The 22,748-nt window shown below is 42.8% G+C and overlaps 1 protein-coding gene across 5 annotated transcripts in view; it reads right to left on the minus strand.

Moving 5' to 3' along the window:
• Positions 1–22,748, minus strand: part of PRDM15 (PR/SET domain 15) — a 47,331-nt gene that overhangs the window by 18,213 nt on the left and 6,370 nt on the right. For 3 of the 5 annotated variants that reach the window (XM_068425356.1, XM_068425359.1, XM_068425354.1), the window contains exons 2-12: positions 19,467–19,512; positions 15,973–16,066; positions 11,983–12,136; positions 10,893–11,145; positions 9,585–9,707; positions 6,069–6,167; positions 5,055–5,279; positions 4,236–4,371; positions 2,975–3,156; positions 2,227–2,321; positions 1,199–1,286 (exon numbers count right to left, since the gene is read on the minus strand). In XM_068425356.1, coding sequence (XP_068281457.1) covers positions 1,199–1,286; positions 2,227–2,321; positions 2,975–3,156; positions 4,236–4,371; positions 5,055–5,279; positions 6,069–6,167; positions 9,585–9,707; positions 10,893–11,145; positions 11,983–12,136; positions 15,973–16,066; positions 19,467–19,503 — 1,486 coding nt within the window. In that variant the 5' untranslated portion in view covers positions 19,504–19,512. The remainder of the gene's footprint in view (positions 1–1,198; positions 1,287–2,226; positions 2,322–2,974; positions 3,157–4,235; positions 4,372–5,054; positions 5,280–6,068; positions 6,168–9,584; positions 9,708–10,892; positions 11,146–11,982; positions 12,137–15,972; positions 16,067–19,466; positions 19,513–22,748) is intronic. The other 2 variants (XM_068425357.1, XM_068425355.1) reach the window with 2 other exon arrangements.

The raw sequence follows: 22,748 nt of genomic DNA on the forward strand, positions 1-22,748 counted from the left end.
TAAATATCACTGGAATGCACTGGAGGACATTTCTTCAAAGGCAGTAAATATATATGCTGCTAACTTGAACATGGAATCTAGCACTGTAACTTTCTCACATGGGCTGTTTCCATTGTGGTCTAGCATACATTGAAATTATATTTGGAGTGGATTCTGTTACAGTTGATTCAAGCTTTTAATGTTGGTAAAATCACTGCACATACAGCAATACAGCATCATGCAAACAGCTGCGTTTAAGCACCGCACTACTTCTGCCAGCACTGGTTCCTAATACCAGCCAGTAAAGAATACTCCAGGAGAAAGTATAAAATCTAAAAAATAGACCATTACATGATAATAGGCCTATGGGGAAATTGTTTTGCATTCAGAAGTTGAGACTTTCATTGAAACATGAAAGTACAGTCCTGTAGATGGAATCTGTCAATGCTACGGCAATCACAAAGAAGTAATAGTTTGATGCATTAAAGAGTAGAGCAAAAGCTGCTGCTCATTTTGGTAACAGTCAGTTTGGAGAGAAAATGAGCTGCTGTCTTTGAATAAACAGAATACTGAAGTTACTTGGCATTACTTTCGATTCTTCATACGGCTGAGTTTTTATACAAGCTGTACCCTCTGAAAGGAAAATCTACTTTGAATGGTGCTGTAAGGGGCAACTACTCAAGTGATTCTGGACTGTCAGTTATAACGGGTCCATAAAAGTAATCAGGATATGATTGAAAGAAACACCTAAAGAAACTACTGCAGGTATAAAGAAAGCATAAGAAAGCAGAAGAAAACTGTAATCCTAGAAAACTACCAACTATCGACAGTACTGGCCCCTTTTCCAGTTCCTGTATTTCAGAGAAATGAGGTGAAACTTAGTTTCAGGAAAGAAAGTTAAAGAGAGATGGTGACAGGGTATCTGTGAACATACAAATGAAATACCAGTGAGGATATTAGACAGGTGAGCAGGAAATACTAAAAAAAGCAATATATAAGAGGATGTGTTGCTCTACAGATTACTGGCTATGCTTTTCTTATCACAACAACAGGATTTTTGAGGGAAGGGAGGAAGAAGAGGGGAGGTTGCTTATTGTGATGACGACAAAAATCTAAATGCCTACTCCCCCTTTGTAGTTACTATGCTGAGATGGATTTGTGGACATCCCCACAAAATGGAGTAGAGATGACAGGAAGCAGGACGGTTAGCCATTCTCACCTGTCCTGCAGTTATGGAATTCCAATGCACTCTCTATCCGAAAGGCCTTTTCACACGTGGTGCACTTGTATCTGTACTCACTGTCAACCTGAGGATTGCAAACAGTAAGTTTTTACGAGAGGAAAAAGACAAGTCACATCGACAGAGAAATTCTAAATCTCAACTACTTTTTCTGTCTTCTGTCTTTTCCAAGTTTTCTTCCTTCAACAGGACATTTAAATACACATTGATGAAAAATTCTGATGCTATATCATCCTGCCATCCATGTTCCCACATCTGAGCTCGAATATTTTCTATAAAAAAAAAAATGGTAGACTATGCACCTGTGTGCATGTAACAGTCTTCCTAATAACTCCTGGTCCAACATAGAGACAGAATTTTTGAGAAGCAAGATGTAATCTGACTCATCCTCCAGCTCCAGAACAGACGCCAGCAATTGGAGAGCTTAGGACCTTGATGCCCAGCAGCAACGGAAATATTCACTGATAAGGCCCCACCACAGGTATGTTTAATATTTACAGGGCAGCAGCACTGAAAGGCCCTCATCAACAGGCATGGTGCTGCTACTGTAAGCACTATAGGTTTACACATGTGTGCACAGCCCGTAATGACACAGCATTTACCCAGAGAGTTCACACATTAAATGATGCTATAGGTGGGGTTAAATTAAACAGGACAAGCAAAAGACTGGAACAATCCTATTTAGTACCATAAAGTGAAGTCAGATCTCACCTCCAGATCACGCAAGTCCAGCTAACTCCAGCTTGTCTTGCTGTAACTGATGCCTGAAAACAACTTTGTATAGGAAATTCAGACACGAAAAAGGACTTGTATGCTCAAAAGCATGTCCACACTTAGCAAATTCATCAACTGTTCTAACAGAAGATGTTACGTCTCCGTCAGTCTTGTCTCACTCATTCACATGGATATCTGCTCAAATATAATTGACCCAAGCTCCCCAGCTAGCACCTGGAAGTTCACTGTACATTCCTACCCTTAGGAAGAGCCCGCTAGTCATTTCCACTCACTTCGTTCCTGCTGTGCTTGTATGAAACATGCTGCTTCAAGCTCTCTTTACGGCTGAACAGCTTTGCGCATTCCTCACATTTAAATAGTTTGTCACCTGAGGGGATCAATCAAGATAAAATAAAAAAAAGAAAGTAGTCAGTGTGATAATAATCAACTCCAGGCAAGACAGGGGAAACCAAAGCACAAGCAACTGCAAACAAACAGGCTAGTGATGAGAAGCTTTAGTAATTCAGGAGATCCAAACAGTGGATTTTAACCTTTTCCAACAATTTTGACAACAATTTTGTTTGGTTCCCCCACACTTCTTCAGTGATTATTTTTCACAGAATCCTTAGAAGTAGGTCATGGACCCCTGGAACTGCAGATCACAAGCTAAAAAGCACTCAGCTGACATTTACACAGCAATGTTACCCATGTGCCTGTGAAGGTGGGGGGCGACATAAATGTATATATTTAAAGGGAAGAGTAGTTTTGGAAGAACCACCACATCCTCGCTCCTGTCTAAAATATGTACCTAAATTCAAATTTTAAATACTCTAATTTCAACTTTCAACTACTACCTTCTCATGCTTTGGTCTGCATAACTAAAAGAGTTTCCTAGAGAGAGTTTAAAAAAAAGAAAAAAAGAAAAAAGAGCTCTCTTAAAATTTTTTATCCCAATATCTAAAAATAGCCTAGCTCTTTTACTCAAAAGTGGAACCAACAAGAGACAAAATCAATATGCAAGCAAGGCAAAAGCAAACCCACCGTGAGAACGGATGTGCCTGCTGAGGTTGCTGCTGTTCTGGAAGATCTTACTGCAGATACTGCATTGATAGACTCGCTTGTGCTCCCCAAGTTGTTTTATCAGCTTCCGCCGTATACCATGTCTACTGGAGAGAATTAAACTTCTTTTGAGGGACATGGTGTTTTGGTGATGAGCAAACCTACTGGATTAGAGAAAGAAAAGCCGGGACTGAAAGGTATCCCACAGGTTGCAAGAAAGAGTCCCACCAGCTGGCAAAAGCTAGAGGAGTGTTATGCTCAGCTTCTGGCAGGAGAGGGAGGCCTGGAGCGTCCTTATTGCCAAGGTGCCCTCCCGGCCACCCCCTGGAAGCAGCAGATGTCAGAGCGCAGCTCACTGCAAATTTTCTTCACTCAGCACAAATGAAGAAAAAAAGCAGCAGCAGCAGCCAGCCTCAGAGATGCTCTCTGCAGGCCCCTCAGAGGAACATAAAGGATCTGTTCTGCTTATCCTCTGAAAACATTAGCACTACTTCAGCTCAGAAAGACTGGCAGTTCGCATGCAAAAGGTGTATGTGGTAAGAGGGCAGCAGGGCGCTAAGAAGAAGTACTGCTCTATTTCCCAGCATTTCTGATGGCTCTGTGTCTGCTAAGGACTTCAATATATAGCATTACTAGCTAATTTTGAAACATCAAGTGCTTTATTATACAAAAAATAATTCAAAAAGGCAATTTTACCGAGATAAAAAGACATAAAAGAATCTAAATTAATCAAATTATATTTAAGAGTCTCCCTGAGGTTTATACTGAAGACTTCCCCTCCCACTGCTCTAAATCTGAAGTATCACACGCACAAATCAACATGAAGTCATTCATGAGTTAAGATGACAAGCAAGACTGAATAATAACGGTTAGCAGAATTTTTTGAGCAAAAATCTCTTTGCCTGTTTTATCACCAACAGTTAACAGGAGTAATATTTCACCTTGCAGCTGCAGGAGGCTTTTGAAAACACTCTGAATAAAAGCAGTAACATGATGGAAAACGAAATTCTCATGGTTTATGCTCCAAAATTCTACCACAAATATCTCACCATCTGTGCACCACCCTCCAGTGCACAAGCCATCTTTGTGGCACTCAAAGTCAGCTACTGTAGCAGCGGCAGCATCACACAACTTTATGCTATTAAAAAAGAGCATCTGGGGACCCAGAAGTTAAGCAGAGCTGCTACATGCTATGTAATCTTAACTAAGCCTAAGAGGAAATTCTGCATCCCAGAGCACTTACTTTGTCACTGAACTGATGCTATTTGTGGTGCTAGGCATCTTTCCTAAAACCAGTTCCATAATTCTCTCTTCTGCAGGTGAAGGCATGGCTGCTTCTTCCGGTGGAACCTCATTTACAACGTCAGCTACATGTTCCGCTGCAAACACATCATGAAAATACAGTGTTAATGTGGACAGCTAGAAATAAAACCTCAAATGCAGAAATTTGCTTTTGTAATGAGATGTGGCACTGAATGTATTATTTGTCCACGACAAATAATGGATTGCAAATGAGTAGGTAGCACTTGCAAGATAGAGAAAGTGGCTACTGAATGACAAGAAAGATGTAGCCAACATCTCTTATGGAAGCATAATTTCTTACCTTTCAACCTATTACCAAGGGGTCAGTTGACTACGCATCATGAAATTTCCTACTAGAACTTCCCTAAAGGAAGGTAAGGCCCTGAAAAAGGCCCCTTTCAAGAATAAACCTTAAGGTAGAGAGAAGAAGGTATCTTCTCTTAAGAGGGTGGATGCTTTCTCTCCTGTTCCTTCTTGCAGAAAGATAGGCAGGTCGCTCATAACCACTATCCTGTGTTTCTCTGGGCCTCTCTATTACTAAAACCATCACAGGAGAATGCAGGTAATCTAAGTGTAGGTGCTGAAACATTTAGTGTAGACAAGGACCTCAGAGATCATTAACAAAGTCTGTAAATCATCTGCTTCAGTGATCTAACTAAAAACCTCTGTCTTGCCTCTGTGCTACTTTTTAGGCCCTTCTGAGAAGGCATTAATACAGACATATAAGGGGATATGTGCTTAGCATTACGTTTTGTTTTACCTGCAGAATCTTCCTCTTCAATAACGATAAGAGGTGTTTCTGCCTTTGCTGTTTTGGGCTTTCTTCCCCGCCTGGCCTTCCTCCTTGAGTCTGTACTGGCACTGGCTGCATCACAAATCACTGGCTGATCCGTGGGGGGAGTCTCTGCTACTTTCTCTGCAACAGCCTCATTTTGGCTGGTTTGGGGGGCACCTTTAGCTTGTTCCAGATGACTCAGCAAGTGCTCTGGGTGGATGGGAAAGAACAAGAGAGTAAGGAGGAAAGAAACTGCCATGAAATACTCCAAGGGGTAGATCCAGCTGAAGCCTATCTATTAGGTTAACCTCACTTAGCAGAGACTCACTTCAAATTATTTCAAAAGCAGGCACAATACCTTCCTAAATAAAATCACACAGTCTATTAAACACTGAAATGATTACTCACAGGGACTGAATTTTTTTTAAGAGATTTGTTAGATATCACTGGAAAAAGGTTGCACCTCCTGATAATGGGTACAGTTTTCCAAATGCCCAAGTTATTTAGCAGCCTAAGTCCCTTTTTCAAAAATGATTCATCAAGTGGTCAGAGCTCTTAAATATTCTTTTGAAAACTGCATAAAATAGCTGCAAATGAAATGCAAAAAAAAAGAAGTATTTTCTTACCCTCACTAAATCTATGCCATAAATACCACACAGACAATTTCACTAAGTATAAGCTGGCATCACTGACCTTATACACTGCTCGTGCAGTTCCCCGTCCTTGATATTCCTAACATTCACATGTCATCTGCTAGACAACAGTTTTATTTCTTCTGGATTCAACATCACAGTTGTTTGCTCAGAGACTGACCATTGCCATATCCAAAATATCACTGTTTTACCTTCCCTGCTACCCTTTTTCTTAAAGGAACAAAAAAATTAAAACCTTTGTCTTACTGCATCATGGACAGGGTATGGCTTCACAGTGTCCTGCTCTGGAAGGGCAAAATTCTCCTGATGCTTCTCAGTACTCTCATGAATTTCTAGCACTTCTTACCTGTCAGCAGCTGAGGCTCCTGGAAAGCAGATGAACACACTTTACATGTCCACTGGCTGGACTCTGCTTCTGCAGCTCCATTGCCTTCTGGAGTGTTAACTAAATCACAACAAGAAGAAATACCGAAACCTTTTGCCCCTACGACATAAACCCTTCCCATGTATTACCGTCACGCCCGGTGTCTTATAAAACCAGCCATTATCAAAGAACCCAAAGCCCTGCCTGTAGCACCAGTCTCGTAGCCAGGCATTTATAGAGAGAATCCTACTATTCCATCCCACGTCATCACCCGAAAATGGAAGGAGGGAGGAGAAAACAACTTGTGCCCCAGACTCTTTCACCAACCGTCCTAGGGCCTTGTAGTCTTTCTTCATCCCCCTCAGACTACGGGATGCAGCTTCTTCCCCACCTCTCTGGAAGATCAGCAGGGGGTAGTAGTCTGTGGCCTTCACCAGGTTGGGGAGTTTCCTGGTGATATCCCTGATTCGGGCTCGAAGCAGACTGCAGACCTCCCTGTGATGGGGGTCAGCTCTGCATATTGGGCCCTCAGTTCCCTTTAGGAAGGAGTCTCCAACCACTAAAACTCTTCTCTTCTTCCTTGTGGAGGAGGTAGCTATACGCCTGTCAGGTTTTTCTGACTGTGGTGGGTCCTCTGATATAGGTTGCCTCTCCACCACATCCCCATTGGACCGGCTGTATTCCACTAGGGCTTCATATCTATTGCTCAGAGGCACCTGTGGAGGCAAGGTAGGCAAGGAGGGCACTCGCCTTTTGCCACGGCCATAGACTTGTCTTCACTCACTCTTCTCCTCTAGGTTATTGTTTTCCACCTGAGAGGGGCAGAGTACAGGGGTCCCTCGATCCTGGGAGCTCTCCGGCAGGTGCTCCCATTTTTGTTGCAGGGAGGGCAGAGCCTGGCTCCACCAGTCTATCTCCATTTCAGCCTCCCGAATGCTCCTAAGCCTTTCTACTTCGGCTTGAAGCCTTTCAACCGGTAAGAAGAAATACCGAAAAGCTTTGAAAATGGGAAGGTGGTAAATCCCTGTAGCTTTGTTTATCTTGCAATAACTCCCTGAGTATCACAAGTTACGATTTAAGCAGTAAGAGGCCCACAGGGGCAGCTGGGACCACTTCAGGATTTTCCAAACACGAACGCTTGAAACATCAGAACAGATGCAAAGTCAGAGCAGAAACGAAATGATGCCAGAAGAGAGTATCAGTTCTTTTGCAAAGTCTTGAGGGTCCCTTTATCACTTTCTAAAGAACTGTGATTATCAAAAGCAATTTTTAGCACCTCTAAAACTGGGGTTACCAGTCCTCTTCTGGGTCAGCTGAGGACAGAAGTTCTCTGTGAAGAGCATTGCAGAGTAAGAACATTTGGATTAATGCAAGTAAGAGTGAGGACAATGAAAACCTGGTTTTGAGCAGTTCATTAATTAGATGTTCTATGAAGCCACCATATTTATGTTTTAATTAACATATCAGCTCATGCCAGATAAAGAAAATACAGAAGAAGTTAGGGAAAAAATGGAACTGGAATGAAAAAAAGATAAAAGAGGAAAATGGTTACTCTGTTCACAGTTCATTGTCTTTTAAGTCCTTGGATGGTATGTCTGAATTTGTCAAGAGGATCTGATAAATCCAGACTGGTTCAGAGGTTTTTCTGGTACACACAAAGCTGAATACTCCATAGTCTATAAGACTCCCCTAGAAGAGGAGGATGACACTGAAATTAGGTTAAGTGAATGGCAGTGCAGGAGATTCAAACTGCACCTCAGTTTCTGCCACAGATTTCCTGTATGATCGTTAGCAAGTCAGTTAATCTCTCTCTGCCTGAAGGACCCCATCTGTAATGGGACGATAAACCTACTTCCTCCTCTTCACTGTTGGCTCTTAAACCAAAATAAAAGATTCTCTGAGGCAGAGGTTGTTCCCTGCTACAAGTTACGTTCAACGTTCTGCACTACAGAGATGTGATCTCATCCATGCTGTAATAAATAAGTAAAAAATGACTAGACAATTCAGCAACAGAAATTCCTTCTTCACAGGCTACATAAAGAACTTCTTATCTTGAGAGCTCTGTCTGGGAAGCCAAAACCAGCAAACCTAAACCCCAAGATTCTGCATAACTTTAAAAAAAAAAAAGATTGTTAAGCAACATGTAAGCTACTGTATCTGTCTCATGAAGTTGCAGGCTAGTAAAACTGAAAAAGTACGATCTGCAAAACTTCAGTCTGTCTTGGAAAATTGTCCCTGACTCTGCACTTTCCTTGCTCCTTAGCTGCCTCAAGCAGTACACCTAGAAACCCTAGCTGTGCACTGGTTTGCCAGGAAGAGTCAGGTCCTGTTTAGGTTCCCACTTCCTCAGGCTTCCAGGGTGGCTGCAGGGCAACTCAGTTTACTTGGAAGCACAGATCTGTCAGCTGGCAACAGCTTTGTACAACTCGAGGCAAATAGTCAGAATCAAGAGAGGCCCTATTTTGTCTTGGAAACACCAAAACACTACATCAGTGGGAACACTTTAAGGTTCCCAAAGTATAATAGGTAGTAGCGTGAAGGATGTAGAAGGGGACTTTCAAATTCTTCATCAGTTTTTTCTCCCCAGAAAAAATCAATGATGCCAAACTGAAAGACAACTCCCCAGTCAACTTCACATTTTAGCTATGACAGTATCCAAGTTAAATGAATGGATCTTCTGATGAATTGCTTGGTACACAACTGCAACAACTCTCCTCCTCCTGGCTCCTTTAGTAGGCAAAATTTAGCAAAGTAACCTTTTCAAAGAACAGACTCAGAATGGTTGTCTTCGATCCTGACCTCCACACTACGTACTCCGAATTTAGTTTTAGACATGGCAATTTGTGTTAATCAGGTTCTTAATGTCATTGTTTCACTTATCAGAGATTACAGGGTGTGGGGGCATTGCTTCATAATGAACCTTGGGGACTGAGTTCCTATGACACCACTAGTTATTTCCTGAGACATATGTTCTTTCCCAGGAGTATCTGTATTGCTTTTAAGTTTATCTAAATTTGAATTCCATTAATGAAGTACAGACTGAATTCTAATAGGCTTCTGGTATTATTGTAATTTGGGGATGGCCAGTGTTCTCATCATTTCCAGACAGCACTGTTCTTACATTCACTCACAGTCTCATGTTTTCTTCTAGAAACTGATCATTTGAACTATTACACTTTGCACAGAAAGGCTAAAGATTTTCTTTGGAATGGCTCCCACCCTAACACTAACCACCTCCAAACTCAGAAGCAGTTGTGGTTTTCATGAAAATCATCTGCCTAAAGGTTTATCGGCCCCTCTGTCACTTTTTAGCCTGCATACATATTTTAAGCACCGTACCTATGAAAATAAAAAGAAAAATCCAGACTTTCAAATTCTAAATTAATATTTGCTGAAAGTTACATAATCATAATATCTGCATAGAATTGGTACACCTAACAGCTCTTTAGATCTATATCTGTCCCGTGTCTCCCTTAAAAATACCGTAATTTTGCATACCTGCTGGATCAGCTGCTGGTATGCTGGATTTCTTCGTTTTCTTATGGGGAAAGACAGCAGACGAATGTTTTGAAGAGATTTTATTCCCCTCTTTATCAGAGTCCATCACTACCAAGCACACATCTGTGAAGAGGAAAAATAGTTCCTTTTCTTTACTTTCCAGACCCTTTGATTCTCTTGCTCTGTGCTGAGGGCAGTAACCATAGTCAGAAAGTTTTGCCCTATAGCAGACCTTCAAAAAACATTCTCATGTAAAATCCTAACTAGGACATTCTTATGCCTGAATCTCATACAATGTGCCTTTCTTATTCTTGAGCGTATAGTGAAAGTGCTGAACAGAGAAAGCAGGACATACCTAAACAAAATTTTTAAATACCCATATGTACACAAAAACACATGAACAGGTTAAACTAAAGAGGAAAAGATGAAACCTCTCAGTTAATACCAAATGGAAACATCTTAGAATTCAGAAACCTGTTAACTGCATTGATTCAGCTGTAGCACTTAGGACTGTGCTTACCATCAAGATCAGCCATACAGCATGCTGATGGCAATGGCCTCTCCCCAAGCCATTTGTCACCCCAAATTATACTCCGCATAGAAGTAATAGCATTTGGGGAGTACTCCCAATTCATGATCAGTAAGAAAATGCCCTTGCAATGCTAAAGGATCATGCCTTTTAGCTGCAGAAATGCAAAAGTAGAAGAAAAGAAAGGGGCAGATGAACAAAAGATTTCTGGCAATTCTAATCCAGATTCTAAAAAATCTGTTGTCTTTCTTTGCCAATGCACAAGCAACTATGTGGAATGGCAGTTCACTGTTGAGCTTATCTTATTCTAGTGGGTCCCATGTAAGGCTGCATAAGATAAAAGTTTTTTAGAACTGTGTAACAGTTCTGAGCAAAACCAAAACATTTTGATTACAACTGAAAAAGAAAGGCTTCCTTAGCAAATCTGCATATAAGTTTAGACTAATGCTGACACTTGGGTTCCTTTGCTCTTCTACCCAGAAATGTTTCTGATGCAGCCACCAGTTCTTTAGTTAAGAACTATTTATCCAGTTTGTTCACTCTGAAGAGGCTGGATCAACTAGGCCATCCATTTTCAAAAACTCAGATATATCATGGTGAAGAATCTATGCTTTCTTCTTGTAGGGCAACCATGTGTGCAGGTTAGCCTGACTCTAAAGGCTAACAAATTCAGGGTTAGAGCCTATTTGATAACCAGCACTGTAAACTACAACAGTAAGGGACTATCAGTCCCTATCAGGACTGGGCCCTTAGGAAGGAAAAAAGGCCCCCACACATACCATTGGCAATACTAGTGACCTGCTTCAGCACTGGCTTTTCCATTTTTTTGGCGTAAAAAGCTGCATACCACACTCGCAGCTCAGTTCCTGGTGGGATGTCCCGGGAGGTGGTGAAGTAAATATCATTGTCATGCTGGAAGGCAGTTAAGTTTTGATGCTCATATTTGGTGGCTGGTCGCACCATCATCATCCAGTTGCAATCATCTTCATTTGAGGAGTCAAAATATACCAGGGGCCCATCCTTTTGGAACACCTGCCAAGCAAAGTATGCATATAATAAAACCCTAACAAATAATACCACGTTAAGAAGACTTTTTATTTTCTGCTTTTGCAATGGCTTCCATTTCGTACATCAGATACAAAGCAAGCCTCAACACTCGCACGAAGCATGTTTCATGTATCAGTCACATCTTCAGATGAGTAAATCTGAGACAGACTACCAGGGGCAGGATGGGAACAAACTGAACTTCCATCCTAAGAATTCTTGCTATAGCCACCAGTTTCTCACAAAATCTGAATGACTGAATACAGGAGAACGGAAGGGAATCCAAACAGCATGCTGTGAAACACCCATCAGCCCAAGGCACATTTCTAAATCTTTACTCCTGAGTTAGGTATTGCTGAAAATGTAAGACTGAATTCAATTTTTACTGTAGCATTTTTCCTACCAAAAATTGTCAAGAGAAGAATAAAACAAATGCATGTTCCATAAACCTCATGTGTATGTCGCTCATTAAGCAAATACAATCAAATTGAAGAGACTCATTATAACAACTGAAATGAACTGCCATAGTCATTGTCCCTCTTGTATCATCACGTGCAGAAGGTGAAAGACAAGCAGTTTTGCTGACTGCATCCTAGCCCTATCTCCTATAAGGATGTTCACTGCAAACATGCAGAACGAGCCTTTAGTTTGGTTCTTCTGTATCTTGCCCAGAGAATGCCTGTTTAGATAGTCCGTTATAAGGCATGACTAAAAGATGTCCCAAGTAACCCCCCTACACACATTTTTTTCCCATAGTGGTAGACAGCATAAAACCATCACGGGTAAAACTGACTCTCTTATTGCTTTTCATGTGCCATGTCTTACCTTCAGGGGAAAAACAGATTCTTTTTCCAGCTTGGCAACTCTCTTTGATTCAAATGGGCCAAACTGGGTACGTTTCACTAGCTGAGTCAGAGCAAATACTCCTTCAGACCCATCTTCCAATTGTCTTATCTCCAAATTAGAAGGCAGAGATGATCTAAGAATTGAAGAGAGAATTGAGAAAAAAACAATTACACATGGGACAAAACTGCAGGAATCCATGGAAGAAAGAAGTCAGCATCTATTTCTCCAGTCTCCAGTGACAGAAAACTTTTTTTCTGATTTCTATGAGGATTATAAATAAACAGAGGAGAACAACTACCAGCACTGGAAGAGGGCTGAGCCAGTGATTACTTGAGAGAGCTGAACACATGTAAGTCCAGGGACCTGACAGGCTGCACCTGAGGGTGCTGACAGAGCAGTCCAATACCATAGTGAGACTACTCTCTATCATCTTGGAAAGATCACGGACAGCAGGGGAGGTGTCTGATGACTGGAGAAAGACAAATGTTGCAGCCATCTTCAAAAAGCCAAAAGGATGATCCAAGAAACTACAGGTTGGCTGGCCTCACTTCAGTCCCTGGGAAAATCATGGAACAAGACCTTTTGGGAGGCACTTATGGGCGCGAGGTGAAGGTGACTAGAAACAATCATCACGGATTGATTAAGGGCAACTCATGCCTGACAAACAATTTGCCTTCCAGGATAAAGTGACCAGGTTTGTGGATGATGGAAGAGCAGTGGATGTCATTTCCCTTGACTTTAGCAAGGCTTTCAACACTATCTCTGACAACATTCTTTTATCCAAGTTGGGACGTTATAGTCTGCATGGGTACACAACTACTAGAGTAAATAACTTGTTGGGTGGTCAGGCTTAGAGAGTCATGGTCAATGGTTCTTACTTTACCTGGAGGCCAGTAACAACTGGGGTGCAGCAGAGGTCTATGCTGGTACCTGTCCTGTTTAACACCGTTATCAACAATCTAGAAGGGGCAATGGAGTGCACTCTCATCCAGTTTGCAGATCATGCTAACTAAGGGGCACAGTCAATACATCTGAGGACAGGGCTGCCATCCAGAGGGACCTGGATAGCCTGGAGAGATACAACAACAGGAACCATATGAAATTCCAAGGACAAATGCAAAGTCCTGCACCTGTGAAGGAAGAAGTCCTGGTGATGTTACTGGCTGGAGGAAAGACCCTAGGGGTGGTGGTAGGCAGCAAGATGGACATCAGGCCATAGCATGTCCCAGCAGCAAAGAGGGCCAAACACATCCTGAATGGTATGAACAGGAGCAGCCAACAGATTGAGGCAAGTGATTGTCCCCCTCTGCTCTGCACTTCCTAGATCTCATCTACCTATTGCCTCCTGTTTTGGGCCCCCGATATGAGAAAGACATCGACAAACTGGAGCAAGCTCAGGGGAGGACCACGAGGATGTTCAGGGGCTAGAGCAGCTACCCTGTGAGGAGAGGCTGTGGACGCAGGGGCTTGATCAGCCTGGGGAAGAGATGGCTGTGGAGGCCCAAACAGCCACCCATGCACACCTATGGGGGTGTCATTGAGACGAAGGAGTCAGGCTCTTTGCAGGGGTGCATGGTAAGAGCAGAAGAGGCAATATGCATAAAAATTAAAAATTAACAGTTCAGCCTGGATATTAGTTCTAACTGGAATATCTTGAGACCTCTTCCAAATGAATTATCCTATGACTCTACAGAACTTTGGTTTTGATCATGCTTATTTTAAAAAATTAGCTATATTCCTCCTCAGATTTTGAAACCTTACATACTTATGCAGATCATAGCCCTTAAGATGAAAGCCCTGTAGGTTCCCTTTCTGTCTTCTAGCCTCCTTATTACAAACACTAATCCCAAGTGCTTCTGTGCTCCCCGCCTCTCTCATTTACCAAACAAGCTTCTGAGAAGAACTATATGTAGTAAATATTGTTACTACATATAATACACAGAGAATCTTCCAAAATGACTGGAACAACCATATTGGTTTTACAGACACCAAACACAACCCTGTTTTTTCAGCTCTGTGCTAACAGATGAAAAGCTAAAAATAATCAGACAGGCTACTGACTACTCTGTAGAAACTGACACTGGCAAATCCATTTTCCTGTCTAGATGAAGAGAAATACAAAAAGATTGCAATCTTAGTGATAAGCAAATGAATTGAAAAAATGCTTTCAGTTTTAATAACAGAATATGCAATGTTAGAGACAGTGAAGTTCAGGAAACGTTTCTTAACACTTCTTTTCCAACCATAAAGCATCCATTTTATCTTTTCAGTAGGACAGAGGAAACGACGATCATGTGATTAAGCAACTAGACTGGTTTTTAAAAGATTCATATCCAGTTTTGTGGTTAAACCTGCCCTCAACCTCAGACAACTCACTCTCTCAGCTACTGTTCCCCAGATGTAAAATAAAGGCTGCAATTATTTCTTTCCCTTTCTTATCTTACCTGTTTTCAGCTGTAAACTCTCCAGGAAAATAAATACATTTTTCTGTAACATGGCCATTTTTAAACTCTGCTTTCAAATCCACTATCCAGCAGCCAACACTTCCACTAGGGAACACTTAAGCATCTGCATGTCAAAAAAGGCTGACAACCAGTGCATGCACCATATTTACAAACATTCACAGTTGGAACATCTGGACACTATGGTAATTCTCCACGGTACAAATAAACAAGAGCGTTAAATTGCAAGGCCAAAAAAGAAAAAAAAAAAGACAAAAGGTAACAAATAATAGTTTAACTTGTCATTGAATCTGCTTAGTATGGGCTAGAGACTTACTGCACTGCCCCGTTTCCGTATATAAGAAAAGCACCTCCATCACCAGTTTCTATTACTCCTATGGGCATTTTGAAGTTACTCTCAAGATCAAAGCACCTCTAGCGTCAGGGCTGTTAAGACAGTATTCCCCACTAACACTTGCTGCAGGAGTTCGTCCGTGGCAGGTTTCCAGACACAGTAAGGTGGTGCCTGGCAGGAGCTGCAGGGAGCTTCCTTTCCTGGCAAGGCCCAGAAAAACGGCTATGGCTCATGCACACGTGCAGCCAACGTGCACTGTGGGACACCAGGAGCATCCTGCCCAGGTAGAGAAGGGTCATGGCACCCCCGTGGCACACCCAGCACATTCAATATTTGTTACAAAATGATCCTGGGAATACACAGTATGGCCTACATAGCCGGCATGTGTCAGACTTGCTGCCCACATTTTCTATCCGTGACTTCCCAAGAAGAAATATGGAAGCCCAAAGCACATTATATAATACATGAAGCCACTTGAACTTTCTTCCTTTTTTGGATTTGTACTGCATCTTCACAATAGATGTTTCTTTTCCTTAGCCTTACAATTTACACCTTCATATGAATTTTGCTGACAATACCTGATTGCCTTTCTCTGTAAAAATCACTACTCAGTGTTGTTTTCTCCTACGTAGATTTAGTCTATTTGTTTCTTTTGGCAACACAAATGTTTCTGCTGTGCTGTCACAGATTTTCTGACAGAAGCATTACCCCATATCATTTGTAAAGACTCACAATAATAACACCTTGTTTTGCTTCTCAGTGGAGGAACTACAGAGGTTATGCCAAGCAGGAGGACACAACCGTTCATACGAATAAGAAATCCTAACACATTTTTCTGAAAATAATACAGTACATCTGAGGAGGGGAAAAAGTTGCAGGTACTTGACCAAGACAGAAGTCATCAGCCCATCTGGCACTATCTGACTTTTTGCCAGAAACCTCAGCAAAGAAGCCAAGTCCTGATGAGCAGCAAGTTATTTTTTTGGCTTCAATTCAGTAGAGCACTTAAGTGTGTGCATCAATTTTTCTATTTAATCAAGGCCACGTGCTTTCCATAGACCGGGACTTCACTTTTCAGCTGTTAGCGTGACACCCATTAAACAGCAAATATGCTTCAAAGAACTAACATGGGTGTTGGGTCAGTGAGAACATACATACACAAATGTTCCTTACCTTGCCCTGCTCAATACAAAGGAGTCTTTGACTGTCACCACTGGGCCCAGTTCAGGACACTCTGAGTCGTGGTACTGCCCACAGTCCTCGCACCCTGCAAGGAAGCAGACAGCATACAGAAAGGTTGATGGAAAACACTTTTGTAAGACAGCTGCCTCCTTCTTTCAAGAGCCAAATCTAGCTAGCACCATGCAAAATACATACGTACATGGCAGATGTTTATTTATATTGCTTAAAAGAACATGTATAATTGAACACCAAGTTGATAGCTGGCACCTGTGTAGGTAAGATAACACACGCAGTGATCAGTACTATCAGAAGACAATTGTTTAAATTCTCTCTCAAAGGAAAATAACTGCCTTACATGCACAGTAAATATTCTGTTTAAAGATGGCATTATTCTTCAGATAAAGTGCCATAACATCTAGCAGCTAAAGAGAACCACATTACTACCTTCACAAGAACCCAGGCTTTTAGAAACAGCTTGGGTAGTGTGGTCTTTTTAGCGACAGAAGGCATATGCCCAGAACCAGGAGCAGAACAGTCACGGGCCTCAGCGGGCCACGAGTGTGCCATGGGGGCCCAGCTCTGCCTGGAGCCACGCCTGGCCTGCTCACAATCCTCACCCACGGTGCAGGGAGAGATACCTCCAAGATACCTCCTGGTGCCTTTCCAAACGAGTCAGCTGGCTGCGCAATATACTTTGGCCACTTCTTAATTCACTGTCATCTTACCTAAATTAACTTCTAGTTTAAGTGGCTGTAAATTACCCAGAACTGAATGGTTCCTAAGAAACAATTTTCAGACCAGGATAATTTGAGGGTTTCTAAAATAAGCCGACTTAACAGGATTTCAAACGCATATACATTGCTTCACTGCAAAAAATAGCTGTCAAACTGCCCTGCCTGGTCAGCTGCTGACACAGCTTAAGAAGACATCATCGCACAGGGGTTATATTCCTATAGGCAATTTCCATCTGAGCTCCACGCTCACAAGGGCAAGCCAGGTAACCCCATAAGGATGCAAAGTAGAGGGTGGTTACACCTTGTTTGGGAAGAGAACAAGGCAAAAGCCGTGTCATTCCAGGGTATGTCCCCTCTGCTAAAGCTACTCCTAACTGGAAACCTCTCCCTCCCAGTACTTGTCCCAGTGATCTAACAAAAGGATTTCTTCTGAGACATGGAAAAGAGATCCCAAACTATAATAACACGCCTCCACATTGGTTTTTCTTCTGGCAACAAAAACAGCTTAGCAGTGAAAACCCACATACATTTGACAAACGCCAGTACCAGCTCGTGCAACCCCCAAGCCTGGCCGCTGCTTCCTGTACAGCTGTTTGTGCTGCCTTCTGGTGAACCAAGGAAAGAAACAACCACCTTTTCCCATCAGTTTATTTTACACCTGAATGAATTTCCCAGTCCAGTTTGCTGTACAGCACCAGACAGCTGTATCAGAGGAAAGGATCAGCAGGCAAGTGCTATCTATGTAGCACCAGCATCAAAACTAAGCCTACAGCCAAATGGCCTCCCCTGTCCTGTGCTGTTTACCATACCACCACCTCCCTTAGGTGTGCCTGTAGCTCACACTGCGCTTAATATTACTGGAACAATCTGGGCTAAATGTAAGTTTCCAAAACCAGAGAGGGCAGAGGAGCCACAGAGGAATGTGTAAACCAGACCACTGGAAAGAACTGGATCATCATTCACAAAGGGCTGTCATAACCAATGGGGACAGGAAGGAATAGTCGGAGCAATGGCTTCTTAAGCTGACTTTGCTGCCAAAGGAAACGAAGCACTTTTAGTCATTCCCCGTATCTTTTGACTGCACCTAGGCACCCCTCACTTCTGCAAAGACAGCCACTGCACAGGTTCAAGGTGCAGAGAGCACTGTCCGAACCTACATGCAGGAATAAGCTATGCATTTCTCTCACTCCTTTAAGGATGAATGATCAAAGCAGGGGGAATATGATACTGACATTGTGTAGCATCTTTCTCAAAATCTAAGGAATGCCTTACAGCAGACATTCCCCAAGGCTGTTACACTTACCATATGCGACACTTTCAAAAGATTATGGCCACGGAAGAAATATGAAACTAAGCATGGGGATAAATGGTAAAATAACCTGGGGGGAGTATATTCACAGACTTCTATAAAAAATATTCCAAAACTCTTTTATAAAAGTCTATGAAATATGTATTCAATGATGTTAACTATGGGATTGCACAATATCATTTATTACAACTCATTTTTTCAGAACATAAGCAGTCCCCATATCACATGGGAAAAACTTACAGAGAGCACAAGCAAGCTCAAGAAATTCAATGACCACAGCCTCCACTGGAAGGGGAGAAATCATGTTGTGTGACACCTTCTGTCTGTGCAGTTAGAGAATGGTATCACATCCCCATCCTTGTTGCTATCCACCAGAGTCTTTTTATGAAGGGGAAGGTAAGGTAACTAACTTCACTACTGGTATCTGCAACTCAATAAAAACGCCTGTTGAGTCAACGCTATTTTTGAAGGAACCCTGGTAAATCTGTGGTGGAGGGAAAAGTGCAACTTTCTTTCCAATACAGTTGCCATAAGTTTAATGTGCAGCTGTGGAGCCATCAGGGGTAAAAGACTGTGGATCCGTACCACTAAAGACATATGCTCCATTCTGCTCTTCCCAGATCATATCCACAATATCTGGGCCCTCTCTGCTCACACAAGTAGGTAAGTGGACTCTATGTCTCTTAGCTTTTTTCCACTGTAACCCTAGATCCTGCATGGCCAGGCTGGTGACAATGGAGAGGCTGCCGGGCTAGTATGCCACTGGGAAAAAAGCCTACTAGCCAAGCTTCATCAAGCATGGGACACTGCCCACCACACTCCCTGGGCACACCACCACTGCAGCCTCTCTTCATGCGCCATGGCCCCACGAGTCCAGACCCCAGGTCACGGAGCCCAGTCTGGCACACAGGGTTACGGAGAAGGCCTATCACGAAGCCGAGCTGCATGAAGTGCAGGCATAACTGCAGGGGCACAAGAAAACGCAGTGAATGCCATGAGTGAGACTTGTCAGGGCAGCTGGTGCATCTCCAACTGGGTTTGTCCAGAAAGAACAACAAGCCTGCATCCTCCTGAAGGTGCAGATCATCAGCTCAAGCTAGAGGTCAGAGTTCTGTGCAGACACCCCTGGCTGCTAAAGCTGGCTATACAAATGAAGGGCTTAGACTAGTGTTAGGCCTTCAGTCTCACTTACTTCAACCATGAAAAAGCTGTTCTGCTAACTCACATTCAGAGGTCCCTTTGTGTGTTTGCCAACGAAACCAGGAGAATGTGTACGGTTAAAATGAGCAGCCTTCTCTCTACTCCTCCATAAGCTGTTTGAGCTTCCTTTATATAAATACTTTTCTAAATAAAAACTTAGCATTTTTAGTCTTTAATTTCAAACATTCTGGGTAGAGAAGTCACATGATGTGAAGCAGATCATTTTCCTTTCCAATACTTACAAATAAATACAATCTCATCACTGCCATCTTCAGCCATTTTTTAAACCTGCCAAAATACAAAAGAGGAAGTTAGTTCTGAATGTCTTTTACTTTCCATATTATTGAAACATCCCTTCATGGAGTAATGATGCTGACTGACCCAGAGGATACCCAAACACATTACTGTCCCTGCAGGAGTATCAATGGAAAGTTAAAGACATTAAAGTTGCTAAAAATGCCCCAGTGACTGCTGTATCATCACATGTGTTGCTTAAATCACTACCAAGAAGTGTAAATGTCTGTAGACAGGTATTTCTTCCTGAGGCAATGCTGTCTCATGCAGTTCCCCATCCCTCCTCCTGCCAACCTCCAGCCACTCCTGTGTGTCTCTGCACCCCCTGCTATAGGATCCTTTGGAGCCTCAGAACAAGTAGAGCTAGAGGACTAATCCAGACCAGCAACAACCACTGCAGAAACAAGGTCCATCTGGTTCAGTGCAACATTTTATTGAACAATAGCTTAAAAATTAACTCTGAAGGGCGGATTACTTATTTAATAAACACAATAATCTTAAGAACCTAAAAACTGCAGATAGGATCACAGATTTGTTCCAAAGGCAAAGGTATACTGTGGTAACAACCATCAGAAAACCTGGGAAAACAAATCCCATCTCTGTCACTGACCTTCCATGAAACAGTAACTCGCCAATTTGCTTTCATCAGTAAAATAAGGATAATCATATTCACTTTTATAAATCAGTTTTGGCAGTATGTATTCAAAACTTGCATAAACACTATCTATTGCTCCTCAATGATGTCTATACAATCTAAATTATGGTTGGCAAGTAGTCTGTGGTTATGTATGGCTAAGATCACGACACAAGTAGGACCTAGAAGTTAGTTTTCCCTCTTCTAACCATAAAAAGGCCTTCCTCTTCAAATAAGCAATTTTCCCAATGCCTCAGTGAGAGGCAAAGCAACACGAAGATCATGATCCAAGTCTAAGAGAGAATGAGGCTGCAGAAACAGCAAGCACATTGGTGAAGAACAGGAAGGAGTAAGAGACTGAACCTGTTAGAGGGAGTAGGACAGGAGAGGAAACATGACCAAAGACACACCAAGCTAGCAGAGCCCTTTTTGAAAAAAGATAAAGCATTTGCCACTACAACAACAAAAGCCAAGTCAAAGATATGCAGAAGTGCAGCTGTTACTCAGGATCAGCATAGGAGCAGGAGTCCTCGTTACGAGTGTACTCTTGAACACTGATGCTTCATATGATCTGTCTGTCTCGGCTGTGAAAATGCACCTCAGGCTGGAGCCCAGCGCAGCAGCTGCTTCTGTACAGGTACCAGCTCTACTGACTTCTCAGCATGAGTGAAGTCCCTGTCCCACACAACCCCTTTCACTGTTTCAGGAAGGACTCCATGCTTGCGCCAAGTCTGCTGCTAATGCCACGACAGCACCTGGGCATGCCAGGGCGCCATGTCTGATATGCAGCTGCCAACAAGGACAGGGAACTGCTAGAGAGAGTCCAGCGCAGAGCCACGAAGATGATTAAGGGAGTGGAACATCTCCCTTATGAGGAGAGGCTGAGGGAGCTGGGTCTCTTTAGCTTAGAGAAGAGGAGACTGAGGGGTGACCTCATTAATGTTTATAAATATGTAAAGGGCAAGTGTCAAGAGGATGGAGCCAGGCTCTTCTCAGTGACATCCCTTGACAGGACAAGGGGCAATGGGTGCAAGCTGGAACACAGGAGGTTCCACATAAATATGAGGAAAAACTTCTTTACAGTGAGGGTGACTGAACACTGGAACAGGCTGCCCAGAGAGGTTGTGGAGTCTCCTTCTCTGGAGACATTCAAAACCCGCCTGGACGCGTTCCTGTGTGATATGGTCTAGGTAATCCTGCTCCGGCAGGGGGATTGGACTAGATGATCTTTTGAGGTCCCTTGCAATCCCTAACATTCTGTGATTCTGTGAACTGCACCCATGTTCTGCTCCACCTCAAACCTTCACCAGAAGCAGCAAACAAGTTCCTCCACCAATCCGTAGGCTACGCACAATTAGCAAAGGACAGTCCGTCGCCACATGGAGATGCGCTGGGTGGAAAGTCAGCTCGTCAACTGATAGGCATACAAAGGGACACCTGGTCGCTGCGGCTCCTGGTTGTAGCAGGAGGGATCCTGCTGCTCAGTTATCTGGGCAACAGCCTAAAAAGGATTTTGGTCACTGAGTCAGGGCACCCTGGCATTCCCCCACAGCCTGTCCCATGCACTGCCCTCCCCAAATCCACCAAATGTCACCAGCATTATCCCTCCCGACACCTGCTTCACCAGTGAGGGGCCAGCACTGCCCATCTGTGGCACGAGCCAGGCCTTCCTTGGCTACAGCTTTTGGGGACTAAACTCATATAATAAAAACACACTTGAACGTTTATACAAAAGACCAATGCTGAGCACAAGCAGCAATTCAGGGAATTTCCCAAATGCTGTTTCCCTAAAAGCACTGTAAACAATGCAACAGGTATTTAGGGAAACCCAGAGTATAACGGTGCAAAACAAGCCACAGAAAGCAATTTGTAGGTTGATGTCAAAAACTGTTTCTTTTGCTTTTTAACCAAGATGTTTTGTGGATGCTCTGTGCTATTTCAAGAGGGGTGCGTCCAGTTATTTTTAGAGAGTTTCTGTCCTGACAAGACTTTAATCCTAAATATGGCTGAATTAACAAATACTCTTCTTGGTCAATGGTTCAGATATGCAGAGGACACAGTGCAGCAGGACCAGCAATACTGCTGTGTGACCTGCTCGTCAAACGCATTTTCTTTCTAGGACCTTCCTGTGTTGCACTCTTCACAAACAGCAGACTGATGACACGTAGCGTTACAGAAGCAGCGTCAGTCTTGTTCTAGGGGCCGTCAGATGAGAATAGCAACAAAGGGGCTGAGAAATCATAGTAGCATAAACGTGTGTTCAAGGTGACGGGGAGAAACTGGAAAAACTGCTTTTTGTAGCAAGTACTTTCACTTTCCACATTACAAAATTTCTGATTCGTCATCCATGTTTCCTATGCTCAGCACAATGACCTGCTACTCTCTGAAACAGGAACAGGTATTATGGATCAAATAAACTCATACCTCACCACGCAGGTGCCAAAAAGTGGAGTACCTTGCATTAGTATTTGCACCTTGTCACAAATTCCTGCGTGGTCTTTTTTCCCCGCCTCCTGCTTTACAGAAATCGTAGGAAAGAAAGAACTGCACCAAAGTGGGTTTAACAATTCTGCTTTGCAAACACTTCTCACCCATA

This window comes from Nyctibius grandis, chromosome 2 (genome assembly GCF_013368605.1).
Source record: "Nyctibius grandis isolate bNycGra1 chromosome 2, bNycGra1.pri, whole genome shotgun sequence".
Taxonomy (NCBI): domain Eukaryota; kingdom Metazoa; phylum Chordata; class Aves; order Nyctibiiformes; family Nyctibiidae; genus Nyctibius; species Nyctibius grandis.